The sequence below is a fragment of the Lutra lutra genome, chromosome 7 (genome assembly GCF_902655055.1).
Source record: "Lutra lutra chromosome 7, mLutLut1.2, whole genome shotgun sequence".
NCBI classification, from domain to species: domain Eukaryota; kingdom Metazoa; phylum Chordata; class Mammalia; order Carnivora; family Mustelidae; genus Lutra; species Lutra lutra.
This window is the reverse complement of record NC_062284.1, coordinates 146,339,615-146,366,184: the sequence shown is the minus strand read 5'-3', so window position 1 is coordinate 146,366,184 and position 26,570 is coordinate 146,339,615. Positions and strand designations below refer to the sequence as shown.

Below are 26,570 nucleotides of genomic sequence, written 5' to 3'. Positions count from 1 at the left end.
GTGGGGGGGATGGGGAGGTGGTCACCCTCCCCAAGATGGCTACAGCAGTTTTGGCTGCAAACATCTGGTCGAGGGGCTCCCCAGAGGCCCCAGCGTGGGCCAGGCTGGGCTGACAGGACTGGGTCCCCATCTTGCCATTCTGTCTGAGGTACAGGGCGGATGTTCTTAAGGGGAAGGTTCCAGAGGAGGGTTCCAGAGGAGGAGAGGGTCAGCCCTGCCTTCAGGGCTGCCCCCATGTCACAGGGCAGGCTCCCACAGAGGTGCAGTCGGGACCGGGGCCTGCAGGGGTGGGGCATGGGGCTGCTGGTGGGTCTCAAGGCACTTGGTGGGCACCAGAGCTCCATGCTGAGCTGTGGGGAGGCCTCCTGGATCAGCAGGGAGCTTTCGGACCCCCACGGTGCAGCCTCCGGGCCAAGATGCCTTTCCTCTAATGGCCGCAGGGCTCCCGCAAGGCCCGGGGAGCCGCCATGTCTTCCATGAAAGGGCACCTGCCCAGACCCCCCACCCCAATCTCTTCTTGCCCTGGGCCTTCTCCATAGCCTGCCTGGCCAGGATGGAGGTGGGTCTGGACCCTCTTCCTGGGAGGGCGGTGGGTAGATGGGACAGTTCCTGAGGGGTCCCAGGGGCCCACGGGGAAGGTTTGCAGGGTAAGGGGTGGACAGATGCGGGACAGCTGGTGGGTGACCTCAGGGCAGGTGTCAGTCCCAGAAGCATGGATGACTGACTCATCCAGGCCTCTCACTGGGCTCCCTGGAGGCAGGGCCCGGTGGGGGCTGGCGGGGGGCACTCAGTCGCAGCTGAGAGTCTGGGCTGGGTTGGGGAGAGGGGCAGTGGGGCCAAGGGGAGGAACTGGCAGCCACCTTCCCGAGGAGAGAGTGTCCCCCTGAGGAGGGGAGGGTCCTTCTCTAAGGAGTATAACTCTGTCCCGGAGCCACAGGAAGTCTGCCAGGAGCCCCAGTTTTGGGAGCAGATGCTTTGTGAGCCGCTCCGCGGGGCTGCATCTGCCTCTGACCCAGAAGAAGGATCTCTACCTTCCAGGCTGAACTCTGACCCTGGATGAGGAACAAAAATGCCCCCCTCTGCCCCACAAAATACATTCCCACCCCAGAAGGGCAACGCTCAGGAGTCCTCCTTTTACAAAAGGGTCCCTGTCAACTTGGAGGCCTCAGGGATGGGGGGAGGGGCTGCTGCTGGAGAAACTTCTGGCTCCAGGGGAGAGCAGGGCCCAGGGAGGGGTCGGGGTGGGGAGTCATCTGCGGTGTCCTGGGAATCTGTAGGCGGAGGGGGCTGGGGTCCTCCTGCCTCCTCAGCCTCTCAGCCCTCTGTCACCCCTCGAAGTCTCCCATCTCCTCTTGAAGAACAGTCCCTGTGTTCCTTAGGGGCAAGGGGAAGCTCCTGGAAGCCCTTTTCGATGGGTGGGGCGCCCCTCCCAGGACAAGGTCGTCCATCAGCACAAGGGGCCTGTGTCCCCTTCCTCCGCAGTCTTCCCTGTCCCTGTGCACTGCAGCCAGCCTTCTGGCCGCTTGCACCTGACCTCCACCAGCCGCCTGCACGCGGGCCCCAGGACCGCTCGCTTGGCAGGGTCCTCGGATTGGGCCTGTCAGGATCATCTCGACTGCTTTCCGGCCCACGGCACGGGCTCCCACTTGGGGCACCTCTGGAAAGGCACACTGCTCCCCCCACCCCCGGCGCCACGGAGGCAGAAGCCCGGGGATCGTCCCCGGCCGGCCCTTCCCCCAGGGCCGCGGCGGAACCGGGCCGGGAAGCGCGGGCGCCCGGGACGCGCCGGGAAACTGAGGCCGGGGAGCACGCGGCCCGGGCAGCGTGGGCGGCCGGTCCGCCGCGCGCTCCCGGCGCCGCGCCCTCGCCCCGGCCGCGCCGGGGGCGCCCCGGGCGGCGGAGGCGGATGTGGGCGGGCGGCCGGGCGGGGCGGCGCGGGGCGGGGAGAGGGCGGGCCCCGGCGGCGGGCGGCGGGCGGCGGCGGCACCGAGCGCGGCGGGCGGCCAGCGCAGCAGCGCAGCCGGGGACGCGAGCCGGCGGCCGCCACGAGCACCGGGCCCCGCGGCGCGCGAGGCCCGCCCGAGCAGCGCCCGCCCGCCGCGGCCTCCAGCCCGGCCCCGCCCGGCGGGCGCGCGGGGATGCCGAGCGGAGGGCGCCGGAGGCCGCGGCCCGGCTAGGCCCGCGCTCGGCCTGGACGCTGCGCCCGGTGAGTCCCCGCCCGCCCGCTCCGCCGCGCGCACCCGCCCGCCGCCGCCGGGGCCCGGATTTCCTCCCGCGGCCCGGCGCTTTGTTCCCGGCCGGCGGGGCCCGGGGCGCGGGCTGCGCGCAGCCGGGGTGGAGGAGCGGAGCAGGAAGTGGCCGAGCGCGGCCTGGGCGGGGAGGGCACGGGGTCGGGCCGGGCCGGCGGCGGCGGCGGCGGGGGTGCGGGCGGCGGCCCGGGCCTCCCTCATGACCTTGGGGAAGCGGCCGATCGGGCTGGGCAGGGGCGAGGGACGCGGCGGCCGGCCGGACGCGGCGCGTAGTGGGTGCTCAGGGGCCCCCGCCGTCGTTCAGGTTTGTGGGTGGGCCGTGGAAGGAGCCCTCTTTCGCTGCTAGAGGAGAAGTTGTGCGCGATGGCGAGGTGCCAGGCCGGCCCCCGAAGGACTAGCAGCCCTCCGGCCGAGACTGCTTCCTGACCTGGGTGGGCTTTGGAGGTGCTGCCCACCCCATCCCGGAGGCTGGGGCCCGGCGAGGGGCTGGGACTTGCCTCCCAGGTTGGGGGGTGGGGGGGTGACTGGTGAACTTGCCCACCGGCTGACTGGTTCCTGTGTATTGCCATGGTGGACAGAGAAGGGGGCAGGGGCCTGTGCTCTGTAGCCAGAGGGCTCCCCAGGCTTGCTCCAGGCTACCCCTGGCTGCTCTGAGCCCCTGGGCCAAGTGAAGGGCGGGGGTGCACGGGGGGGGGGTGTATGGGTTCCCTGCTGTCCCCCAGTTGAACATGCAGTTCACAAACCAGTGTTTGGAGACAGAGGGGGTCCCTTAAGAGCACAAGCAAATTTTGGGTAAGTTGTTCCGTAAACAATCATGGCACTGACACACTTTTTTGGTAAAGGCACTGGCAGTGTGGTCGTGGGAAAAGGGGACCCTCCGTCCCTTTGGCCTTGTGCCCAGCGGCAGTCCAGGTGCTGGTGTGGTCTGTTCATTTCTCTGCGAGTGTGCACCACCCCACGCGTGAGCACAGATATATTTTTACACACGGGGCTCGACAGCTGTCCGACTCTGTCAGCAGCAGGCCCTGCTTAGGCGGGGTGAGGGCGGGGGACATCTAGAGGTCTTTGGGTCCAGCCCTCTGTGTCCAGGCCATGCCCACGTGTGTCACCAGAGGGGCCCCCCCTCCCCTTCCAGGCCCCCCCGCTGTGCAGGGGCACAGAGCCCTGTCCTTGGAGGTCTCTTCCTTCCTCCATCTTGCTGCCTGTCGCTGCCCCATGGCCTGCTGAGCTCACTGGGCCCGTTCCTCCTGGGACAGAGTTGGGTCTTCTCTGGACTGGCAGGAGACACAGGCAGTGGGGTCTTCCTGCTCTACTAAATTTAGCCTAGGACCTTCTGTGCACAGCAGCCCTTCTCTGGGTCCCAACCCCCGCCTCAGGAGGCCAGTGAGGTGTGTTCCCCCGGAACGCCTAGGTAGCTGTAGGAAAACCCGTGCTGGGATCCAGTGCGGAGGTCCTCAGGGGTCCTCCTTGCCTAGGGGTGTGGGGGGGGTCTCTGCCGGTCTGCCCTCAGGAGTGCTTGTGTGGGGGGGCTAGCAGAAGAGTGATCTTTCCTGGGATGCCCAGAATGGGCGATGTTTGAACTGGGTTTTGAGGGATGCCTAGGAGTTCATCCAGTAGGGAGAGATGGGAAGGACCCTTCTGGTTCAGCGGCCAAAGTGTGTGTTCAGGAGAAGGCTGCCGGTGGACCGCACACCCCCATTTGTTGCCTCGGAGCGCTGTAATTGTGGGCTCGTAACCACCTGGGGCTGGGTGCCGCTTACAGACCAGACCCATCCGAACCTTTCTTTGTCCCCGGGGCTGATCCTGGCAGAACCAGGGATGCCGGCCACGTGCTGGCCCTATGAATGAGCCAGATTCAGAACAGCAGGGCTCCTATGGTTCAGGAGGGGCCTGGGGTTTCTTGGGGAGGAGTTTATATGTCACCCCGGAGGGTTCTGGGCTCTCATTGGCGCTGGTCGCCTGGTCTCCTGGCCCTACTTGCTTCGTGTTTGAATTTCTCTTCTTTCCTAGTCTGGGGCAAGCAGGAGGAATCTTGGGCCTGCTCAGAGCACCCTAGCCTATGGGGGCGGGGGGTTACAGCATGGGCAGGGAGAACAGGGGCAACTTACCAGGGGCTTGGGCAGGCCAAGCAGTCAGAGGGGCTACCTGGAGGAGGTGGTCTCTGCTGGGGTGGCAGGTTATGGAGGCTGGAATATGTGAGGAGGGCCTTTTGGGGATGGGGGTGATCTGTACAAAGGCATATGCATGATGCGTCACAGGCTGAGGTCTGGGGGGGTCAGAGGGGGGTGGTGGGGGCTTGCACCCCAGGGGCAGGGGAGGCCTGGCCCCAGGGAACAGATGGAATCACGTGAGTATTCTGTCAGGTGCTGTGGTGGAAGCAAGTGGGGGGCGGCAGCAGCTCTGTGGGCTGTGAGCAGGGCGGCCATGTGGGAAGGGGGCCCCAAATGGGACCCTAGGTGCAGAGCGCTTCCCGGGCTCACCGTGGGGTTGGAGGAGTGGCCCCAACCCGGACACTGCCTCACACCCTTCCCTTCAGTTCTTCCAGACGCTGGGTACATCAGCTGGGCTCAGGGCGACGCTGCCAAGAGGGGACCGCGAGTGGCGCTGGGGTTGCCCCAGCTCTTGGAACCGGGCACCATGAACGACGTGGCCATCGTGAAGGAGGGTTGGCTGCACAAGAGAGGTCAGTGCCCTCGCGGCCGGGTTGGGGCCGGGGTCCTGGAGCTAGCCTGTAAGCTTTCCCTCGGCTGGCACCATGATTGTCTGGCCAGGGCCCTCGGGCCGGAGAGCCCCTGCTGCCTCCCTCCCTGCTTTCCTGGAAGGCAGTGAGGACACTGGGGCCCGTCCAAGGCCTGGCTCGCTGGCGGCCCCGGGCACTGCCCGAGGGCTCCTGAGGGCAGGGCAGAGTTGCTGGGCCTGGCCTGGTGCCTGCCTCAGGCCTGGGCTGGGAAGTGGGGGAGGCGCCTGCACCACCCAGGGGCCCGACTTGGGTTGTGTTTGTGCTGGAGCAGTCAGTGGCCTGAGCCCGGCACCCGCCCAGCCTCCCCTGTCCGCACCGAGGGCTCTGCGCCCAGGGAGGGGCTTGGCGGGGCCTAGTGGGGCTGGAGCCGTGGCCTCGGCCCCTTGCTTTGTAGCCTTGCCCACAGCCCCTGCTCCATAGCCCTGTCGTTGCTCGGGGATGGGAAGTGGGGGCTGGATAGGCTTCCGTCCAGGTGCCCGGGTGGGTGACTCCCTCCCACCTCAGGGTAGGGCTTAGCGACCCCCCACAACTTCCTCTTCCTCCAGACCTGCCCCTTCCCAAAGCTGTGGTGACCCCAGCTCACTGCTTCCTCACCTGTGCCCTCCGGCAGATGGCTGGAGGGTGCCCCATCCCGCTCCAGGACCCCACGGGCTGTTGGGAGGGAACATTGGCAGCAGAGGGAGCAGACAGGGAGGCGTGGCAGAGGCGGGTGTCTCGAGCCTGGGTTTTGTAGGATGCATAGGAGCTCCCTGGCAGAGCAGGCTGGGAGCCTGCAGGAGCGGCAGGGGGAGGTGAGAGGTGACAGGGCTGAGGGGTCGGGGGCTGCAGAGGGCTTGAAACAGAGGATCGAGGATGTGGTCAGCGGCGTGTTCTAGAGTTCAGTTTGGCAGCTGTAGGGAGGCCAGTGCACTGAGCCTTGACACGGAGGTGAGGAGGCTCCAGGCCCTGTGGTCCGTGGGGAGCCCTTCCGCCCAGCTTCCCCTAAGCACCCTGCACCCACCTGCCTTCTTGATCCCCTCCCCGACTGCATACCACCTCCTTGTTTCCCCAGGAGTCCTGCCTCCCACCTGGAGCCCCTTTGCTGGGTCCAGCCCTGTCTGCCTCCTCTCATAGACCCCTTTGGTGTCTCCTCCCCCTTGACTTGGCCCCGTGCCTTTTCTCTGGGCCTGGCAGCAGCACACACCCACAGCCCACGATGGGACAGGTACCCCTCCGTCCTTGGCAAACACGTGTTGACTGACCAGTCACCGGCACGTGCACTGGCCCGCCAGGCTGGGGCGGGGATGCCTTTCTGAGGCCTGGGTGAATTCCAGTTGCCACTCGGGGCACATGCCTTCTGAAGGCGCTGGGGGTAGGGTACGGGGGTGGTGCCCAGTGGGGTGTCTGGAGAGCTGAGTTTGAATGTGATTTAGCTGCTTTGTTACTGCAGATCTGTTTTGAGCTCTTTGGACCCTGGTGTCCCTGTGTATGTGATAGGAATGGTGGTGGGGACCTGTCTGCTGACGTTCGGCATGTGGTTTATCGGGGCCCTAAGTCAGGGTCCAGCAGCCTCAGCAGCCTCCAGGCCCTGCTGTCTGGCCCCAGCCTCAGGTCAGGAGAGAGGGTGTCCTGCTCCCCTTGGGGAGGTGGGCGTCATCTGTGGGGGGTGACCTTTGGGCTGTCTCCTGGGTGTCCTGATGCTTTGTGCCCTGGACCAGAGCCGCTGCCGTGGGCGGTGGGGAGCCCAGCCTGGGTGGTGATTTCCAGCTGAGCAGTGACCTGTTGTGTGGGCCAGTCAGGCCCCCTGGGCCTCAGTGTCCCAGTGTGTGCACTGGGGAGCTGGTCCCCAGGAGTGAGCTCCAGCTGCTGGAGGCAGGCTGGGCAGACAGGGGTCCCCAGAGATGGGTGGGCTTCCTGAGCAGGAGCTGGGTGATTTGACACCCGTGTCCTGAGTGACAGGCAGACGCCCCAAGCAACGAGCAGCGAACCCAGCTCCAGCCGCCAGGGCTCAGCAGAAATTGGGCTTTGCCAACGTTTGGTCCCTTCTGGGCCTTCTCCTGGGACTTAAAGGTCGGCAGTTTAAAAGAAGCAGGTGCTCTGGGGCGTCGGTCCGGCTGAGCTTGGCCTGTGGCGTCCGGTGTTGTCTTCAGACCGCTCTGGGCGAAGGCCATGGCCTCAGTCTGTGCAGCTGGTTTGGGGTGTCTCTGCCCCTGGCCCCACTGCTGGAGCCTGTGACCATGTGCACCGCATGCCCAGCCAGGCTCGTGGGGTTTTCCTGGGTGTTCCGCACCCCCGGACGGGCCGGTTGGACCAGGTGGACCCAGAGAGGGGAGGAAGCCGCCTTCCTCCCCTCTCCTGAAGGAAGGGGTCTGGAGTGGGGTGGGGAGCCTTGGGCGGGCACCCCCGTGCTGGTGCAGGCCAGTGGGCAGCTGGGAGGGACGTCCTCACCAGAGCACTGTGAGGCCGGCCCGGCCCCTCTGGGCAGCTGGCCTGTGGGAGTGGGGCTTCTCGGCTCCTGGGGCTGGCGTGGGGGCGCGTCACCGGTGACATCTGCAGGCACGTGGAGGGGGGTCTGGCCTCCTCGGGTTCCAGGCTGTGTCGGTCCATAGGGTCCTGGCGGGGGATGGGCCCCTGGGGCTGTGGTTTCTCCCACCGCCCCTCCCTCAGCTGTGGCAAGGTCCCGCTTCCTGTCGTGGCCATGGCATTGCCTGTGTCCCTCATGTGGCTCCGAGGGGGTGAGATGGCGGTTCCACTTTGGTGGCACAGGCCCTCCTCCATCCCTGGTTTTGTGGCCCCATGTGGAGGCGGCCTTGCTCCCCTTCGGAGCTCTGCTGGGCAGATGCAGGGACGTAGGCCCAGGGGCCTGTTTACCACACTTCTGGGCCCCAGTGGCCCTGGGGTTTGCACGAGGTGCCGCCGGCTGCCTCGCCAGAGCAGGGGGCTCAGCGGGAACAGCGAAGGTGCACGTCGGCTCCCCGGAGCCTGTGCCCCAGGCTGGAGGGCAGGTCTGCCCTGGGCCTCCTGTGTGCCTCAGTCTCCCTGGCTGTCAGGGCGGGGCGGCCCTAGCTCCCGTCCAGGTCACGCCGAGGTGGCCGTGGCTTTGGTTACGGCAGCCCCTGGTCCAGGAGGCGGCTCTTGCTGAGCCACGTGTCCGGCAGGGCCCAGGCGTTGCCCGTGGGGCAGCTCGGTGCAGGGCAGGCAGGCCTGGGGCTGGGAGGTGTGTGGCCGTGGCCGTGGCCGCCGTCGCTGGGGGCTGTTTCCTGTTTTGTGAGCATGTTGGGTTCTCCGTGCAGAACAAACAACAGAAGAGGAAGCTGGTGTGACTCGCTTGGGGCGTGAGGGGTCACCGCCCGCCAACCCCTGGGTGCCTTGGCCTGTGTTGGCGGCCCCAGCAGGTGGCTGTGGCATGCTCTTTGGGCAGGGCAGCCCTGCGGTGGGCCAGGCTCTGTGCAGGGTAGGGAGGGGCCTAGGCTCCCTCCAGCTGGCCCTAGGCATTGCGGTGCCCTGTGGCATAAGGGACACTGGGGCCTGGGATGAGGGGGCCGGGCCCCCTCCTGCCAGCAGTTCTCAGGAGAGGCCGGCCTGGGTTACACCAGGCCCGGTTCCTAGAAGTGCTGTGGGACAGCATGGGGTGGGAGCTGGCTCGGCCACTGCTGGCGTCCCTCCTGCCCGGGCACACCCAGTTGGGCTTGGGGCCAATGCCGTCCCTATGGGCCCGTAACCAGAGCCTGCAGCTATGGCTCTGCGCCCACCCAACGGGGCCACCCCACCATGGGCTGGCTGATAGTCTGCCATTCCTCTCCACTTGGCAGGGGCAGGCCCCCCTCCCCCAGGCCCAGATCTGGCTCTGACCGGCTGGCAGAGACCCTGGGACTCCCGGCTAGGGTGGACTGGGCAAGGCGAGCCATGAGCCCGCTCCTGGGAGCCGCGTGTCCCCTCCTGGCCCGGCCTTTGCTTTCCTTTCTCCTGCCTTCAGGGGGTTCTCTTTAGCCTTCAGAAATAGTGGACTAGACCCATGTTTCGGGGACGTGAGACTTGATGGCCTGCTTGGGGAGGGGTGCCTCCGTGCTGCTGCTGCTGGCCCTGATGCTCTGGGGTAGGGTCTCTTTACTCTGGATTTGGGTTTATGGGTCCCCAGCTGGGCCCCCACACTGCAGCCCCAGTCCTGGGACCAGAGGTCCCGCAGATACGGGGCAGCTGGGGGACTGATGGGCCTGGGGTCCGCCCGCTTGACCTCCCAGCCCCCTAGATGCTTGTTCAGGCACAGATGTGGCTGGGCTGCCCCTGGTCTTGGAAACCCAGCCCCCTGAACCCCGCTGTGGTGAGGGCAGGTGGCCCAGTGGCTGGTTGGTCAAGGGAGACTGGAATGGGGAGAGGGTGGGGGGTGGGCAGGGCATAGCAGCGGGGCACCAGGGTAGGGGGGCCGTGACCTTATCCGCGGGGGCTCTGGGTGAGCCGGGACGTGGGCAAAGGGCAGGAGACTAGCAGTGAGACAGTGGGGGTGGGCACAGGCTGTGGGACCAAGCCACGGGGGCACATCCTGGGGGGGATGTGGACGTGTGGTAGCCGGCATGGGACTCCGGGAGGCCCCTTCTCCCGCCTGCATGCAGAGGCTGCGCGGTGGCCGGGCCGAGGTGGGCTTGCGAGGAGGATGGCCGCTGGGTGGGACGTCTGGGCAGAGGTGATGTGCCGGCAGCCGGGGCGGGAGGCGCTGTCCTGAGGCAGGAGGGAGGCGGGGAGCGGCCCCAGTGCCTTCCCTGTGCTCTAGCGTCCACTTGTGTGCCTCGGGCCCTGACTTTGGGGCCTGCCTGCTGGAGGGCAGAACCAAACTCGTGAAGAGCTTGTCTGGTGATCTGGAGTGAGCCCAGCCTGGACAGCAGGCCCTGCGCCTCTGCTCACCTTCTGTGACCTTGAGAGTCCCCTGCTTGGGCCTCAGTTTCCCCAGGTGGCCGGTGGGCATAATGAGCCCTGTCAGGGGGGCCTTCTGGGAAGGGAGGGCAGGGTGGGATGGTGGGCTGGGGGTGGGCCCAGCCTGGCTCAGGGCCTTGGTAGGGGAGCGACTGTCTTCCCCGTGTTGCCTGCTGCTGGGCACGGAGTGGCTGCCTTCTCTCAGCCACACTGGCCGCCCGAGCCTGGCCTCCGGGAGGACCCGTGATGCTGCCCTGGGAGAGCCTCCGTCTCGGGGGGCAGGTTGGTGTGGTGCACCCCAACGGGCCGGGGCCCTGTCTGAGTGGGGCTGTGACGCCACCCCCCACCCCCAGGGCACTCTTGGCTTCCGATGTCATTCTGTGCTCTCGTGTCCTGCTGGTAGTATGGGGACCCGGGACCCTGGCTTGCACGAGGGCAGAGGCCTGGCAGGCTGGGCCCCCTGGGATGACCCGTGCCTGCACACCGCCGGCCCCGTCCTGGTGGGCGGGATGGATGGGCTGCCGTCAGCGGGGCCGTTTGCTCACTGTGCCGGAGAAGGTAAATGAGCGCCCCGCAGCTGTCGGCCCGCCATGGATGTGTTGGCGGCAGGGGACCGCACGGTCGCCGCTGTCAGCTGGCGCCGCTCCCCGGGCCTGCTGGGGCTCGCTTTGCTGTGGAGAAACAGCTCGGCGCTGCCTGGCACCCTGCCAGCCGCCCGCACCGCTGCTGCTGCCGCTGCCACTGCCACGGCAAAGTGTTTATCCAGCAGTTTCCCCGAGAACCAGGGACTTGGGAGGGAATGTTCGTGGAGCTCAGGGTGCGGCAGCCGAATTGGGGGTGGGGGTAGCGTGCCGGGACCCCCATGGTGTGGAGGACTCTGGAGTGTCAGGCCCGGGCTGTGGTGGGACCCCCGGGTTGCCCCCAGCTTGGGATCCAGCCCCCAGGTCCTCTGCCTGTCTTGTCCCTGAGCCCTTGCCATGTTGCCTTGTCAGTGTGTTTTGGGCTATGGGGGGCCAGGGTTGCTAACAAAGAACCCCCCTTCTTCTGGGGTCCTCCAGCCTTTTTCTGGGCTTGAGCTGGCTGCCAGGATGAGCCGGGGTATTGGAAGGTCCCTCCTGGTGGATGACACAAGGGACACCGAGGGGCTGGTGCTGGGAGCCAAGGGGCCCTGGAGGGGTGGTAGGAGCTAGGGGAGTCCTGCTCTGGGCAACTAGGACCCTGGCTTAGCCTGCACGCCCTGCCTCGACCCCAGCTGGGGCCCTTCCCTGGGTTCCCTCGTGTGGGAGTGAAGGGGCTCAGGAGGGCGTGAGGGTCCCCCGCCCCCGGTCTGGTGGCTGGGCGAGATGTGGTCTCCAACGGGTGGGTGTGGTTCTGTGGGTCCTGGGGCACTGTGGGTCCCTCCCTGACCCCGGCCCAGGGCTGGGCTTCTAAGAGAACCCTGAGCAGGGAAGGAGAAGCCACCTGCCCAGGTAGAGATCCTCTGGGTAGGGGTGCTTGCCGGCGGTTTCACCATGGCTCCTGTCTCGTGACGGCAGGTATGGGGTCCTCCTGGCTGGGTTGCTGGGCCATATGCAGGGGATTCTCAGACTGGTCTGGGCCTCTGCAGAGACCCTGTGTGGGCCTTGGTCTGAAATGTTGGCATGGGGAGGATGGGGAGGGAAGCGGGGGATGGAGAGCCGCTCTGGGGTTCCTGGGCTCTGGCTGCGAGGGCCAGGGACCAGACACGCGCCCTGGGCCTGGGTCCGGGTCCAGGCTGCTTCCTGTTGCACGTAGGTGGCTGCCAGGAGATCCCCCGGCTGTGGGCAGGCGTTTGTCCCCAGAGGAGTGGCAGACACCCCTGTTTAGGGAGTCGTGTCCTGAAGGGCCGACTTGGTCTTCCCTGTTTGTCCCCTGCCCAGAGTGAAGGTGCCGGGGTTCCCACCAGCAGCCCTGGATGGTGAGTGTCCCTGGCCCACGCCCATGGCTGCAGTCCTGTGGCTGAGGACAGCGGTGCTTAGGCCCAGGGGTGGCTTCAGCCACCACAGGGTCCAGCCTGTGTCACCCCAGACCCTCAGGACTCTGGGGCCTGGGTTGGACTCGTTCAGAGACAGGCCACAGCCCAGGATGCCTCTGGTACCGCGGCGGCCCCAGATGGCCACCGGGGTGCACCCTGCCAGGCAGAAGGGGTCTGTGTGTCTCAGAGCCTCAGCTCCAGCCTCCCCAGGGGGTCCTCCCCTGGGTCGCCACTTCTCCCCGGGGGGTCTTCCCCAGGGGGTCTGTGGGCCCAGCTGCCCAGGTGGGGGGCCAAGTGAGGCCGCCTTCCCTGGGCCTTCATCCCCCCACCTGTGTGTTGTGTGGCTCTTGGGCTCAGTCATGTGGGGCACAGGCAGGGAGGGGGGCCAGCTGGGGACCTACCATGGTCCCCCCTTCAGTGCCCTGGGGCTGGGGGCTGGCGGAGGGCCCAGCAGAGTCCCTGCCTGTCCTCCCGGGCCCTTGTCCGAGGCTCAGCTGGGGCCGAGCCTGCCCTTCCGCCTCGTCCCTGCCAGCGTTGCTCCCTTGCCTCCTCGCCCCCCACTCCCCAGTTCTGGGTTCCAGAGCCTTCCTGGCCCTGGAGTGGGGGAGGGGTTGGAGGCTGCTAGACCACAGGTGCAGGGTGAGTCGTGGCTCCTTAGCAGCACCGGCACCCCCGTTCCAGGGATCCTGGACCCGGTGGGGAAACTGAGGCCCCCTCTGATACATGGGTGCTGTTGGGCAGGCGCACACGCCCCAACTGTACGCACGGGGCATGGTGCTGGGGTGCCGTGCGGGCACAGTGGGGGCTGGTGGCAGTTGGTGCATTAAGATGGATTTGGGGTCTGTGCGGGCGAGGCGTGCATCAGTCTCCCTGCTCAGTTAGCGTCCCGGGGAGCGGCAGCTGGCAGGATGGGAGGCACTCCATCAGGGGCCGACAGCTCCAGACTGGCACGCAGGCGGGTGGGAGCGAGCGGCCCGGGATGGCGCGGGTGGTGGGCCACGCACAGCCCGCCCCCCCCCGAGCCTGCTCCGCTCTTGCCCACCCGCTGCACCAGCAGGGAAGGGGTGTCTGGGGGTGGGGGGAGTCCCAGGAGCGGCGTCCGCATGAGACCTGACCGCAGCCTTCCCAGCGTCTTCCCGGGCTGGCGGTGCTCGGCAGAACCGGGCGGAGATCCCACTAAATGCTGTTGGGGTATGGGGCAGGTCACGGCCGGCCATCCCTCGGGTGCTCCCTGAGCCGGCCCTGTTGGGCCTACAGCGGCACACTGGGCGGAGCAGAGGCAGGGCTGGCTCTCAGAGGCCATGGCCGGAGGCCCTTGGTAGGGAGGGGCTGGGTGGTGAGGCGCGGGGAGCACAGGGGCCCGGTCCAGCATGGGGCCTTTGCTCGCCCCCCTCCCCTGGGGCTCAGCTGGGAGGGAATGCCTGGGCCCAGAGCTTGGGGACCCCAGCGCCCCCCCACCTGCTGCTCAGTGGCCCCTGTGATAAAGCAGTTGTCTAATTAGGAAGTTCTCCATTGTTGTTCAAATTCCTTGCTCGGCAAAATGTAAATGAAACATTTTTTTTCTGGGTGTCAGTATGAAAAATGACAGTCGCCCGAATATCGCAGAGGACATCTGCTCTGGTTCTTAAGTGTGAACTCCTGTTTATGGCTGATGTGGCGAAACTTTGGGGAAAGTTCCCCGTGTACCCCGTGTACCTGGGTAACTCATCGTGCGCCGTGGGGGTCAGAGTTGGGGCTCACAGCCCGAGGACCACACAGATATCTCCAGGGTCTGGCTTCTCCTTGGGGCTCTGGGCAGGGTGTTGAGGGGCTGTCCTGGTGCCCAGCCCCAGGGGTTGGGCCTTAAGTCTCAGTCACTGTCCTCTCAGTTCCGGACTCCAGGCTCCAACCCGCAGGCCAGGGACTGGCTGTGGTGGGCAGTCCCCGGTCACTGCAGTAACTGCCTGGCCCCAGGTGGGTGAGGAGTGCTCAGCCCCGACGCCCTGGCAGGCGGCCTGCCCACCATGCTGGGGGTGAGGGGCAGGGGTAGGGTCCTGGGTTTAGGGTGTCCTGTCTGCTCAGGCCCAGCAAGCATCTGGTGTGCTGCAGGGCCAGGGCTTCTGTTGGGGTGGAGGTGGGGAGCAGGGCCGGTGGCCCCAGCCCCTCACCGCCTGGGTGTCCTCAGGGGAGTACATCAAAACCTGGCGACCAAGGTACTTCCTGCTCAAGAACGATGGCACCTTTATCGGCTACAAGGAGCGGCCCCAGGATGTGGAGCAGCGAGAGTCCCCTCTCAACAACTTCTCTGTGGCTCGTAAGTGCCCATGGCCACGCAGGGATGTGGTCCGGTGCTGTTGGGCGTGGGGCCAGCCCTGGCTAGACAGGCGGCCAGGGTGCCAGGAGTCCTCTGTGCCCAGCAGCCCCCGCACTGACGTCCCCTGGGCCTCCGTGTCTGGGGCCAGCGGTGGCCAGGGACCAGGTAGGGCAGGGCTGGTTCTGAGTCCCCATGGGAACTGGTGAGTGGCTGGTTCTGGCCAGTGGGAGCTCTCTGAGCTGAGTCCCAAGGACTGGTGACTCTGGGGCTGGGGAGCGCCAGACACAGAGCTGGCCTGCGGGGGGTGTGGAGGCGGTGATGCTCAGCCCGGTGGGCCTCTGCCTGGTCTCTGTTTCTGGTCCGGGCACCCGGGTCCCTGGCTCTGTCCTGGCACTTCCTGGGATGCAGGCCCAGTCGGGGGGGCGCATGAGGGAGGGACTCAGGGAGCAACAGGCCTCCTGGGTCCCTCTTGGGATGCCAGAGTCCAGTGTCCAGTGGGGGGTCCGGGCTCCTCCATGCTCTTGCTAGCTCCGCCTTCCCAGTCCCACTGCCCCTGCGGCCTGGGGCAGGTTCTGGTCTGAGCAGGGACGCCCCCGGACCTTGGCCGCCCATCTTCCCAGGGCGCGCTGCTGCCAGTGTACCCGCCCCAGGGGCTTCTGTCGGGGAGTTCCCAGCCTGGGGGTCTCCCAGGGAGGTTTTACCACGGATCCACAGAGTCCCGCAGCCCTCCTGCCCCCCAGCCTCAGGCTTCCACAGAGGCGGGTGGAGTAAGGGTCCCGGGGGAAGGGAGACAGAGGCAGGCACCAGCGTCCCCTGCAGCTTGCCAATCTGTGGGCTCCCTCCGCTGCCTCCTCGGCCGGGGCTGGGGCGTGTGCCACCTTGCTGGCAGGAGTGCGAGGGTCCTCAGGAGTGTTCGGTATGGGCAGAGTGCAGGGGGGCCGAAGGGGACCCTGTGGAGGCTCGCAGGAGGCAGGCACCGTCCGGAGGGTGGCCTGAGCAGTGGGGGAGGGGCCGGGGTCTTAAGGCCAGGCCACACAGGCCAGCTGGAGCCACAGACAGGGAGGTGGCTGGGCTGCGGCCTCTGCTGGGGGGCTTTTCCTTGGGGATGGATGGTGGGGGCGAGGGGGTGAGAAGCCAGGCTCTGAGATGTTGACACAGGCCACCTCCCCATAGGCTGGTCCCAAGCCCCCTTCTGGTGCAGAGCCCTGGTGGGCCACTTCCTTACACTCTGCTGAGCCCACGCGGGGCCCCTTGGGGTGGCCAAGGCCCAGGTGCTGGACCACCAGAAGCCCCTGCGCCAGCCCTGGGCTCCCCTTTCCGCTCACACAGGCTGGGCCGACATTGGTCCAGGATTTCTGGGCAGCAGCCCTGACGGCCTCACCCTCGGGGCTGGTGCATCCCCACAGTCCCTGGGCTCCCAGTGTGTGCACACATTCCAGGTGTGTGTGCCCGTGCCCGGTGTGCGTGTGCTTGTGTGCTCCCCGTGTGCGTGCATGTTCTGGCTCTTTATCTGGAATCAGCAGCCTCTGGGGGGGCCGGGTGTCACCAGTGTAGGGTGAGTACAGCCCGAGCAGTCCTGCCCTCTCTGAAGGCTGAGTCACCACCAGCCTCTGCCGTGGAACGGGCCTGCTGGGGGGTGGGGGGCAGGGCCTGGCAGTCTGGGGCAGGAAGACAGCAGGGGGTCGCTGCTCAGGGCCCAGCTGCTTTCCCTCCTCCCGCCCCTCACTGGGGCACCTGCGCTCACCGTCTGGCCTGTGGAGCCGTGGCCTGGCTTGCAGCACAGGCTCAGAGCCCGAAGGACCGAGGGAGAGGATGGCAGGGGGCCGAGGGGACCCAGCCAGCCCCTCAGGGGCACCTCACTGCTCAGAGCATGGCGTCTGGGCGGGAATAGGTGTCCCAGCCCCACTGTACGAGGAGGGGAGCCGGGGCTCAGAGTGGGCCTCCTGTGGCCCCAGGGTGGGGTCCTGGGGGGCGGGTGGGCCATGTGTGGGGGGTACAGGCACTCATCTGCCAGCTCCGCCCCCAGAATGCCAGCTGATGAAGACGGAGCGGCCCCGACCCAACACCTTCATCATCCGCTGTCTGCAGTGGACCACGGTGATCGAGCGGACCTTCCACGTGGAGACCCCTGAGGAGCGGTACGAGGCTGACCCATGGGCACGGTGGGGGCGCGGTGTGGGGAGCAGGGCTTCTGTGTCCACAGTGTCCAGGCCCAGTTCCTGGGCCCTGACCTGCCGCCCTGCAGGGAGGAGTGGACGACTGCCATCCAGACGGTGGCCGACGGGCTTAAGAGGCAGGAGGAGGAGATGATGGACTTCAGGTCGGGCTCGCCCAGCGACAACTCGGGGGCCGAGGAGATGGAGGTGTCCCTGGCCAAGCCCAAGCACCGTGTGGTGAGGCCCTCCCCCCATGTGGCCGCCGGGGAGCCCCGTGTGCGCGGGGAGGCGGAGAGGTGGGATTCTGGGGGGCAGGGCCCCCCTGACCCCAGGCGACCGCCCGCCGCCCCGCAGACCATGAATGAGTTTGAGTACCTGAAGTTGCTGGGGAAGGGCACGTTCGGGAAGGTGATCTTGGTGAAGGAGAAGGCCACGGGCCGCTACTACGCCATGAAAATCCTCAAGAAGGAGGTCATCGTGGCTAAGGTAGGGCGCAGGGCCGGGAGCGGGCTGGGGTGGGCCGGGGGTGGGCCGCTCACCCAGCCCTGTCTTCCAGGACGAGGTCGCCCACACGCTCACGGAGAACCGTGTTCTCCAGAACTCGAGGCATCCGTTCCTGACGGTGAGTCCTGGAGGCCCTGTGCCTGTGTCCCTGCAGACCGAGCTGGCGTCCTTCAGAGTCCAGGCTGGGGATGGAGGCCCCCAAGGCTGGGAAGGGGTGGGGGTAGCAAATGGGATGGGAGCCCTGAATCTTCCCTCTGCGCTGCCCGAGGCCCTGGGAGGCCCCCACACCCCCCATTTGACACACCAGGCTCTATTTCTCCAGCGTGTCTGTTCGTTAAAGCAGTTTCTTCCGAGAAGCAGTTGACATCTTCAAGAGGTTCCATTGTTTGCCTGGACTCACTCATTGTGCTGGTTTCACCTCCTTCGCGTCAGCTCGCCCCCTTCCTCATGTCCAGGCTGCGTGTCCTTCCCTCCCCCTCAGTGCAGCCCCGTGACCGCAGCACCCCCGTCACGGTGGACAGAGACGCTGGGGTCCCCGCACACCAGCCCCGCCCCTCTGGCCGGGCAGCGTCACCCCCTCCTGCGGGTTCACCGTGGGGACGGGGGCCGTGCGGCGTGGCTGGTCCCGCTGCCTGAAGTCCGGAGCTGGCCTTCCCGTGAGTGCAGCTCCTTCTGGCCGCTAGGTTAGATCTGGGGTCACTCACCTGGGGGGACGACTTGGTCATCTGGGCCTTTCCTCTCCCAGCCAGGCCGCCTGTGCATGAGGTAGGAAGGTGGCTGGAAGCTCTGCCCTGGGCGCGTCCTGCCCTCGCGGAGGTCTGGCTGCTGCCCTGCCTCCTGTGCGGGGGCCCGGGGGCCGCAGGGACGCCTCCTCACTGTCCCCAGAACCTGCCGGCTTCTGTGCTCCCAGCTGGCCGAGACTGGGTGCAGAGCCCAAGCTGCTCCTTCGGGAACGGCCTGCAGGGGTCGGGGCTCCGGGCGGGACGGGGCCTGGGCACCAGCTCTGCGTCCCCACAGGCCCTGAAGTACTCCTTCCAGACCCACGACCGCCTCTGCTTCGTCATGGAGTACGCCAACGGGGGCGAGGTAGGGTGGCTGCGCGGCCCGCCTGGGGCGGGCCCTCCCAGAGCCTCGGATGTCCCTTCCCCAGCACAGGGCCCGTGGGGGCGGGGGGTCAGGCTCCCAGGGTCTGGGCGCGGGGCGGGGGTCCCTGCGGTCGTGCGCGGGGCGGGGTCCCCTGCGGTCGGTTGTGCGCGGGGCGGGGTCCCCTGCGGTCGGTCGTGCGCGGGGCGGGGTCCCTGCGGTCGGTCGTGCGCGGGGCGGGGGGTCCCTGCGGTCGTGCGCGGGGCGGGGGGTCCCTGCAGTGGGTCGTGCGCGGGGCGGGGGGTCCCTGCGGTGGGTCGTGCGCGGGGCGGGGGTCCCGCGGTCGGTCGTGCGCGGGGCGGGGGTCCCTGCGGTCGGTCGTGCGCGGGGCGGGGTCCCTGCGGTCGGTCGTGCGCGGGGCGGGGTCCCTGCGGTCGGTCGTGCGCGGGGCGGGGGGTCCCTGCGGTCGGTCGTGCGCGGGGCGGGGGGTCCCTGCGGTGGGTCGTGCGCGGGGCGGGGGGTCCCTGCGGTGGGTCGTGCGCGGGGCGGGGGGTCCCTGCGGTGGGTCGTGCGCGGGGCGGGGGGTCCCTGCGGTGGGTCGTGCGCGGGGCGGGGGGTCCCTGCGGTGGGTCGTGCGCGGGGCGGGGGGTCCCTGCGGTGGGTCGTGCGCGGGGCGGGGGGTCCCTGCGGTGGGTCGTGCGCGGGGCGGGGGGTCCCTGCGGTGGGTCGTGCGCGGGGCGGGGGGTCCCTGCGGTGGGTCGTGCGCGGGGCGGGGGGTCCCTGCGGTGGGTCGTGCGCGGGGCGGGGGGTCCCTGCGGTGGGTCGTGCGCGGGGCGGGGGGTCCCTGCGGTGGGTCGTGCGCGGGGCGGGGGGTCCCTGCGGTGGGTCGTGCGCGGGGCGGGGGGTCCCTGCGGTGGGTCGTGCGCGGGGCGGGGGGTCCCTGCGGTGGGTCGTGCGCGGGGCGGGGGGTCCCTGCGGTGGGTCGTGCGCGGGGCGGGGTCCCTGCGGTGGGTCGTGCGCGGGGCGGGGTCCCTGCGGTGGGTCGTGCGCGGGGCGGGGTCCCGCGGTGGGTCGTGCGCGGGGCGGGGTCCCTGCGGTGGGTCGTGCGCGGGGCGGGGTCCCTGCGGTGGGTCGTGCGCGGGGCGGGGTCCCGCGGTGGGTCGTGCGCGGGGCGGGGTCCCGCGGTGGGTCGTGCGCGGGGCGGGGTCCCGCGGTGGGTCGTGCGCGGGGCGGGGGTCCCGCGGTCGTGCGCCCTCACACCCCGCCCTGCAGCTCTTCTTCCACCTGTCCCGGGAGCGCGTGTTCCCCGAGGACCGGGCCCGCTTCTACGGCGCCGAGATCGTGTCCGCCCTGCACTACTTGCACTCGGAGAAGAACGTCGTCTACCGCGACCTCAAGGTGGGCGGGCGGGGCGGCGGGGGCGGGGGGCGGCGGGGGCGGGGGGCGGCGGGCGGCGGCGGGGCGGGCTGGTGCTGAGCTGGAGGCCGCCCCTCAGCTGGAGAACCTCATGCTGGACAAGGACGGGCACATCAAGATCACCGACTTCGGCCTGTGCAAGGAGGGCATCAAGGACGGGGCCACCATGAAGACCTTCTGTGGGACGCCCGAGTACCTGGCCCCCGAGGTACACCCCTGCTGCATCCCCCGGGGCGGCCTGGGACCTCGTGTCCCCAGGCGGCCTGTGACCCCGCAGCCCTGCGCCCCCAGGTGCTGGAGGACAACGACTACGGCCGGGCGGTCGACTGGTGGGGGCTGGGCGTGGTCATGTACGAGATGCTGTGCGGCCGCTTGCCGTTCTACAACCAGGACCACGAGAAGCTCTTCGAGCTCATCCTCATGGAGGAGCTCCGCTTCCCGCGCACGCTCAGCCCCGAGGCCAAGTCCCTGCTGTCGGGGCTGCTCCGGAAAGACCCGAAGCAGAGGTGAGCCGCGCAGCCCCAGCCCCGTTTCCCCTCGGGACAGTGGGGCTGGTTCCACGCCACAGTGATGGCTGATGTGCGCCGTCCTCGGCCAGGCTGGCTGGGGCCAGACAGGCACCTTGACCCTGACCTTGCAGCCTCCCAGAGCTGCTCAGGAAGACCCCACCGTGCCGGCAGTGCCTGCCTCCCCAGTGTTCTACACGCACGGGGGCATGGTCTATCCACGGCACCCCCCAGAGGGGTTGCAGTACCCTACCCCTGTGGCCCCAGGAGCAGGCCGTGGCCCCGGCGCTGTGCCCCCCCCCCAACACCGTCCCTGCACTGCGCTAGAGCCTGGTGGGGGGCAGGCCTATGCTGAGCCAGGCAGGCAGGCAGCAGCAGCTGGCTTGTCCCCGCAGGCTTGGAGGGGGCCCGGAGGACGCCAAGGAGATCATGCAGCACCGTTTCTTCGCTAGTGTCGTGTGGCAGGACGTGTATGAGAAGAAGGTGGGTGGGGGCCTGGCGCCCCCGGCCCCTCCCCGAACCCATCCCCTGGGGCCCAGGCTCTGCACCCGAGCTCTGCCTGTGGAGCCCTGCGGGGAGGAGCTGTGTCCGCATGGACTCCCTGAACAGGGTGCCCCGGTGGGGATGTGGGAGCACCAGCTCTGCTCCCCCACTCCCTCCCTCTGGCCTCAGGGCCTCCTGCTGCAGGGTTAGGGTGGAACAGGACCAGCCCGGCAGGCTCAGGAGGGCCGTACCGGGGTGTGCTGGGCACCCTGTCACCGAGCAGACTTCCAGCTGGCTTCTGTCCTCTCCCTGCGCAGGCCCGTTGCCGGCCACATGCTGCAAGACGGGGTGCCCCTGCCCTGCCCAGCTCTTGTCCACTTCCCTGCCCCTGCCCAGCGACAGCTGACCAGCGGCGCTGCTAGCTTGTGCAGGGCAGCCCTGGAGTATGGGGGGCGGCGCTTGCCTGCAGGGCCCTCCTCCCACCGCCGGCTCCGGCAGAGTTCCCGCACACCCTCTGCAGCCTGATTCAGCTGTGTCCCTGTCCTTGAGCCGCAAAGGAGACCAGCCAGGTCCTGTGCTTAGGACCTGTCCTGTCCCCGTTCTGCAGATAGAAAGGCCTGGTCTTCTCTCCTCATGGGAAGTCGGGCAGGGAGGGCCCAGCATATCAAGTTCACCTTGTACCCCAGCACTATCGGGGTGCTACTGGGGTCCCCTCCCAGGGCAGCCATGGCCCCCTTGAGCCACGGCATGGGAGTACCACTTACTGGCCCTGGTGGGGATGGGACTGTCCCTTTATCGTGAATTCTCAAAGTGGGAGCCCCTGGTGGCTAGGCTGAGTGGCCGTGGTCAGGAAAGCAGGCTCTGAGTGGCCCCTAGGGATGGGGCTGGGCGCCCACCCTGTCCTGTGGCATCCCTCTTCATCTCCTAACCTCCTAAGAGAACCAGAAAGAAGTGAAGAAAGCTAGAAAAGAGCATGGGTTTGTCATCTCTGCCTGGGGCCCTACAGAGCTGGTGGGCTGTGGGGCCCCCTGCGATGCCGGCCTGCCTCTGGGGAAGGGGCATGTCTGCACGGTCCCAGGCCGCCACCGTCCCTTGTGTGTCTCCCCGTGGAGCCAAGTTCCATGGCCTCAGTGTGGCCTGGAGACATTTCCCTGTCGATGGGGGGCAGGGGGCTCAGGCCCTGGGGCACCACAGAGTATAGCCTAAACCTGCCCCCGCCCTTGTTTCCTGCAGCTCAGTCCACCCTTCAAGCCACAGGTCACGTCGGAGACGGACACCAGATACTTCGACGAGGAGTTCACGGCGCAGATGATCACCATCACGCCGCCCGACCAGGGTGAGGGGGTTACCTCCCGGCCAACCCCCGAGCTTGTCTGTTCCCTTCCCTCTGAGGCCTGGGATGGTCCCTTGCGCGAGGCTGGTGGTGATGGGGGCGGGAGGGACCGTCCTGGCCCCAGGCAGGCGAGCCTTGGGGCCTGCCTTGGTTTCTCCAGATGCATGGTAGCCGTGCTCCCCATGCTGGGATCTGAGCGTCCCTCCCGCCTGCCCGCAGGTGACAACATGGAGGGTGAGGACAGCGAGCGGAGGCCCCACTTCCCACAGTTCTCCTACTCGGCCAGCGGCACGGCCTGAGGGAGGCCAGCTGGCTGCCCTGCTCCTGGCGGCTGCAGGGGACGGGGAGGAAGCCTCGCAGGACCATGTGTGTTTGGTGTGATTTCTGGGTGCGTGTGGGAGGAGCCATGCCCCTCCTCTGGCGGGGATGGGAAGATGCTTCATGCTGTGGGCAGGCGGCCAGCCTCCGAGGAAAGGCGTCCTGCGGGGTTTTTAATTTATTTCATCCCGGTCTCCAGACATGGCCTTGGCCTTCAGAACGACTAGAGTCACGTAGGAAAAGGTCAAGGACCTCATGCAGCCACGTGCAGGTGGGGTCTGGGTGCCCTGCCTGTGGCCCCTGCATCCCTCCCGCCATCTGTCTCGGCCCGGCCCAGGGGCATCAGCAGCAGCTGGTTGTGGCGCGCGGGCCTGGTCCCTTCTCTGGGGCAGGCCAGGCCGGGCTCGCCCGGAGGCAGAGGAATGAGGTTGCAGTCTGTTGCTGTGTATTACGCTATTCACTTGTATTTTGGGGTTTTTAATCACAGTGACCAGAAAGCCCCTCCCACACTTTGGTCCCTTCGGGGGCTTCTCACTGGGACGGTGTCCCCAGGTAGCACCCGTCCTTCGGCGCAGCTTCACTGGCCCGCTGTGTGCCCAGCGCCCCTTGGGAGGGGCCGCGGCGCACCCTCCGCGCCTCGAGGCTGGATGCCATGCCGCCCAGGGCGCTTTTTACGTTCGACTTTACTATTTTTACTATCACGAGACTTTCCCTCCAGACTCCTCAGTAAACACTGCTTTTCAACTCTGGCTTGTTTTGCTGGGCGGCGGGTCAAAGAGCGTGTGGGCTGGCGCGCGGGTTGGGGGAGCCCCATTCAGCCTGTCCCCGCGAGCGAGGGAGGGCGGGCAGATGCCCTGGCTGTCCACGCGCCTAGCTGGGAACCCCCCTCAGCCCAAGAGGCCTGGCAGCATCCCACAGCATCGTGGGACTGTCGGGGAGCGGAGCGGGGAGCGGGGAGCGCGGCGGCCCCACTGGACCCAGACGACCAAGGGACGGGCGGCAGTGCCCCCTGGTGGTCGCTTGCTCCGAGCAGACAGGCGCCCGCTGCCCAGCCCACGACAGCGGAGGGAGCCTGGGAGCCTTCGCTTCCTCATCGCTCCTGTGGACTGCCCCCGCAGGTGTGGCCGGGGCGTCCCGGCCATTCACAGGTCCTGGGGCATGGGGCCTGCAGGTGGGGGTGCAGGCCCCTCTCTCTCCAGACCCCCGGGTGGTTCCAGGCGGGGTGGCTGCCCTCCTCTGCCGGAGGGAGCACCTGTGAGGAGTGCCGGGTTGGGGACACATCCGGAGCAGCCCCCAGTCACAAGAGGGCACAGCTCTCCTGGGACCACACACACGCACTGGACATGACGTCCTGATGGGTGCTCTGGAGGTAAGAGACGTCCTCGTGTCACGTACACAAACGTGGGCATCAGGTCCGAGCCCTGCGCACCAGCCGGTGCAAAGGTGAAACGGTGCAGCTGCTGAGGCCAATGGTCTGGCGGTTCCTCAAGAAACCACACACACTGGGACCAGAGTCCGGCAAGTCCACTTCTGGGTCTGTACCCGAAAGGACTGAAAGCAGAGATCTATCCCCTGTGGTCCCTGCAGCACGGTTCACAGCGGCCAACCTGTGGATGGAACCCGAGTGTCCGGCGTGGGTGAGCGGACACGCCAAACGGCCCATCCACTCCCAGGACTGGAGCCGGCCTTCAGAAGCGGCCCTCCCGGCCCCTGTGATGACACGGGCAGACGTGGAGGACGCCATGCGGAGTGGAAGAGGCCTTCCCAAGAGGACAGACACTAGGGCTCTACGAACATGGGGGCCCTGGAGGAGTAAGACGCACAGGGAAAGCAGAGGCGGTGCCCGGGGCCGGGCTGTGTCTAATGGTGAGAGCAGATCCGCACAGTAGAGTCCTGAGACGATGGGACACGCTGGGGAACACATTTGGTGCCATCGGGCTGCACACTTGAAATGGTTAAGATCATTACGTTTTAACATACAGCTTAATGCAGAAAAGAAGAAAAGGTCCACCACGGGAAGTACAGCGACCCCCTCCGTTATCCTCCAACTCTGAGCAAAAGCAGTGGCTGCTTGTGCGGGCGGCTGTGGAAGTCGGGGAGGGGCCTGGACTCGGGGTCTGGCGGTCCCGCCCCTCCCCACAGGTGATAGGGGATGCTTTTGGTCCCAGGAGAGGGGTCGGAGTCGGGGGCCTGGACACGGCACAACCCCATCTCAGTGGGGGGAGCTGAGGAATGAGCGAATGCCCCAAGCTTCTGGGGGGGGCAGCGCCAACGAGACCGGCACCTCAGACAACTCCCGGGGGGCCTATCCTGTCCCAGCCGGACCGCCCTCTCCCGGCCCACATCCCCCCGGCCACTCTCGCCAGCACAGGGGCTTCCGGCGGGACGGACCGTGCTCCGCACCTGCACCCCGCACCCGTGGCACGTGCGCACGCACCACCTCGGGGCCGCGGGCCTGCCCTGCCGGGGACGCCGGCTCGGAGACGGAGTTCACGGTGCTTTGGGCGTTGTGTCTTTATACCTAAGGTGACTCGTGGGCGAGGCGGGTGCGAGCTGAGTGCCTCCGCCGGAGCGGCCTCGACTGAGGCGCGGGGTCTGCTCCCGCCCAGCCACGGACCGAGCTTATCCAGCCTCCGGCCGCTCTTCCGTCCCATCTGTTCCTTTTCTTGTCTTTCCTCACCTGGTTTTGGATTTAACGAGTTTTTCAAACATCCGTCTTCTCTCCTCTACCGGCTGCTTCCACGGCTTTCCCACCACGGTCCTTCCCGGCAGGAGCGGCCTGCCATGCCGGCCGCGCGGAGGGCCCCAGCCCAGCGGCTTCGGGACGGCGTGGGACAGGACGCACGCCCACCCCACGCTCTGCGTCGGCCCTAAGCACGCTGCGACCACTTCTGCTCTCAGGAGGCAACTGGCATCGGTTTCTTTAGATACGGGCTGTCATGCGACTGCGCAGAATGACACGACAGGCCTTTTTATTTTTATTACTTTTTAAGATTTTATTTATTTGTCTGACAGAGAGTGTGGCTCTGAGAGAGAGAGCCCGGGTGGGGGGAAGGGCAGAGGGAGAAGCAGACCCCGCTGAGCAGGAGCCCGATGCGGGGCTCTGGGATCATGACCTGAGCTGAAAGCAGACACTTACTAGACAGAGACACCCAGGCGCCCCAACCACATGCCTTTAAAAAAATTTTTTCTTATTTTAAAAAATACTGTATTTAAGGCGCCTGAGTGTCTCGGGTGTTAAGCGTCATGATCCCGGGGTCCTGGGACCGAGCCCCGCATTGGGCCCCCTGCTCAGCGGGGAGCCTGCTTCTCCCTTTCCCGCTCCCTGCGTGTGCTCCCTCTGTCTCTGTCAAGTAAAATCCTAAAAAAAAAAAAAAAGATTTTGAGAGAGAGGACAGCATGAGTCGGGGAAGGGGGAGAAGCAGACTTCCAGCTGAACAGGGAACTGCCCCACATGGGGCTGGATCCCAGGACCCTGAGGCTGCGACCTGAGCCACAAACAAGAGCTGGCAACTTAACCGGCTCCGACCTTGACCGGCGTGCAGGCCGCACCTCCACCACCGTCTTCCCAAACTGAAGCTGTGCCTGTGAAGCACTGCCCACCCCGCCCTGACTGTCGTCTATGACCAGATTCCCTGAGGGGCATCCTGGGCAGGATCGGTTCCCTGTGTCGGCTCAGGTCATGGAGCCCCGTCTCCTGACAGTCCCTAGAGGTGTTGGGACCGCCTTCCCCCCGGGGCTGGATTGCCGGCCCCCCAAGCACAGATGGGCCAGTCTGCCCTCCACCCCCCGGCCATGGTGACCACAGGGGGTGGGGCACACGTCTCTTCATGTTCCTGCTTTCACTTTCGGGTAAACACACACACACTAGAGGGACAACCCTCTAGAGGGACACCCCACAGTTCTCCTTTCCGTTTTTTGAGGAACCCAGCACACTCTTTTCCACAGTGGCCCCATGTTCCACTCCCACTGACAGCGCTTTCTCCGCGTCCCCTGCCCACACTGGCTCTGCTTTTTTGTTTTTTTTTTTAAAGATTTTACTTATTTTACAGGGAGAGAGAGATCACAAGCAGGCAGAGAGGCAGGCAGAGAGAGGAGGAAGCAGGCTCCCTGCTGAGCAGAGCCCGATGCGGGGCTCGATCCCAGGACCCTGAGACCATGACCTGAGATGAAGGCAGAGGCTTTAATCCATGGAGCCACCCAGGCGCCCCTGGCTCTGTTTCCTTAATGGTGGCCATTGGTGAGAGGTGCTATGTCCTCGGGGTTTTGATGTGCTTTTCCCAAATGACTGGTGTGATGTTGTGCCTGTTGGACTCATGGCCCGCAGAGGGGCACCCAGGAGGCCCCAGGGCCTCTGCAGAAAGCCAGACAAGAGGAGGTCCTGTGACCAGGATGGCCAACGGACAGCTGTTTCCAGAGCTCGGGGCCCTGCCCGCGTCGGCCTCCTTGCCTGTGCGTGGCCCTCCCCATCTGAACTTCAGGGGTTTTTATGCTCCTCTCACGGTAGCGAATCCGAGCGACTCTCCAGCCCACCACCCTGCTGTCTTCTAAGGATTCCCTGGACACTTCTTTGCTCATGAGCGGGCCGCTGAGTCCACAGCAGGGGACC

The 26,570-nt window shown here is 66.9% G+C and overlaps 2 protein-coding genes across 3 annotated transcripts; one reads left to right on the top strand and one right to left on the bottom strand.

Annotated features, from left to right (window-relative positions):
- The first annotated feature begins 1,966 nt into the window (after positions 1 to 1,966).
- AKT1 (AKT serine/threonine kinase 1) lies at positions 1,967 to 22,705 on the top strand. Of its 2 annotated transcripts, none has more exons than XM_047736806.1 (14): positions 1,967 to 2,206; positions 4,795 to 4,932; positions 14,034 to 14,162; positions 16,189 to 16,300; positions 16,408 to 16,555; positions 16,673 to 16,804; positions 16,875 to 16,940; positions 17,840 to 17,908; positions 19,178 to 19,303; positions 19,401 to 19,529; positions 19,613 to 19,827; positions 20,223 to 20,310; positions 21,544 to 21,646; positions 21,863 to 22,705. In XM_047736806.1, exons 2-14 carry the CDS (start codon positions 4,887 to 4,889, stop codon positions 21,940 to 21,942), a joined length of 1,443 nt encoding a protein of 480 aa, XP_047592762.1. In that variant the 5' UTR covers positions 1,967 to 2,206; positions 4,795 to 4,886; the 3' UTR covers positions 21,943 to 22,705. The 2 variants fall into 2 exon arrangements, with proteins under 2 accessions (XP_047592762.1, XP_047592763.1); XM_047736807.1 differs by having other exon boundaries at positions 4,786 to 4,932.
- Positions 13,364 to 16,195, bottom strand: LOC125104284 (uncharacterized). Its single transcript, XM_047736808.1, has 2 exons — positions 15,907 to 16,195; positions 13,364 to 15,820 (listed from the first exon to the last, which is right to left on the bottom strand). Exons 1-2 carry the CDS (start codon positions 16,144 to 16,146, stop codon positions 15,182 to 15,184), a joined length of 879 nt encoding a protein of 292 aa, XP_047592764.1. The 5' UTR covers positions 16,147 to 16,195; the 3' UTR covers positions 13,364 to 15,181.
- Positions 22,706 to 26,570: the final 3,865 nt, after the last annotated feature.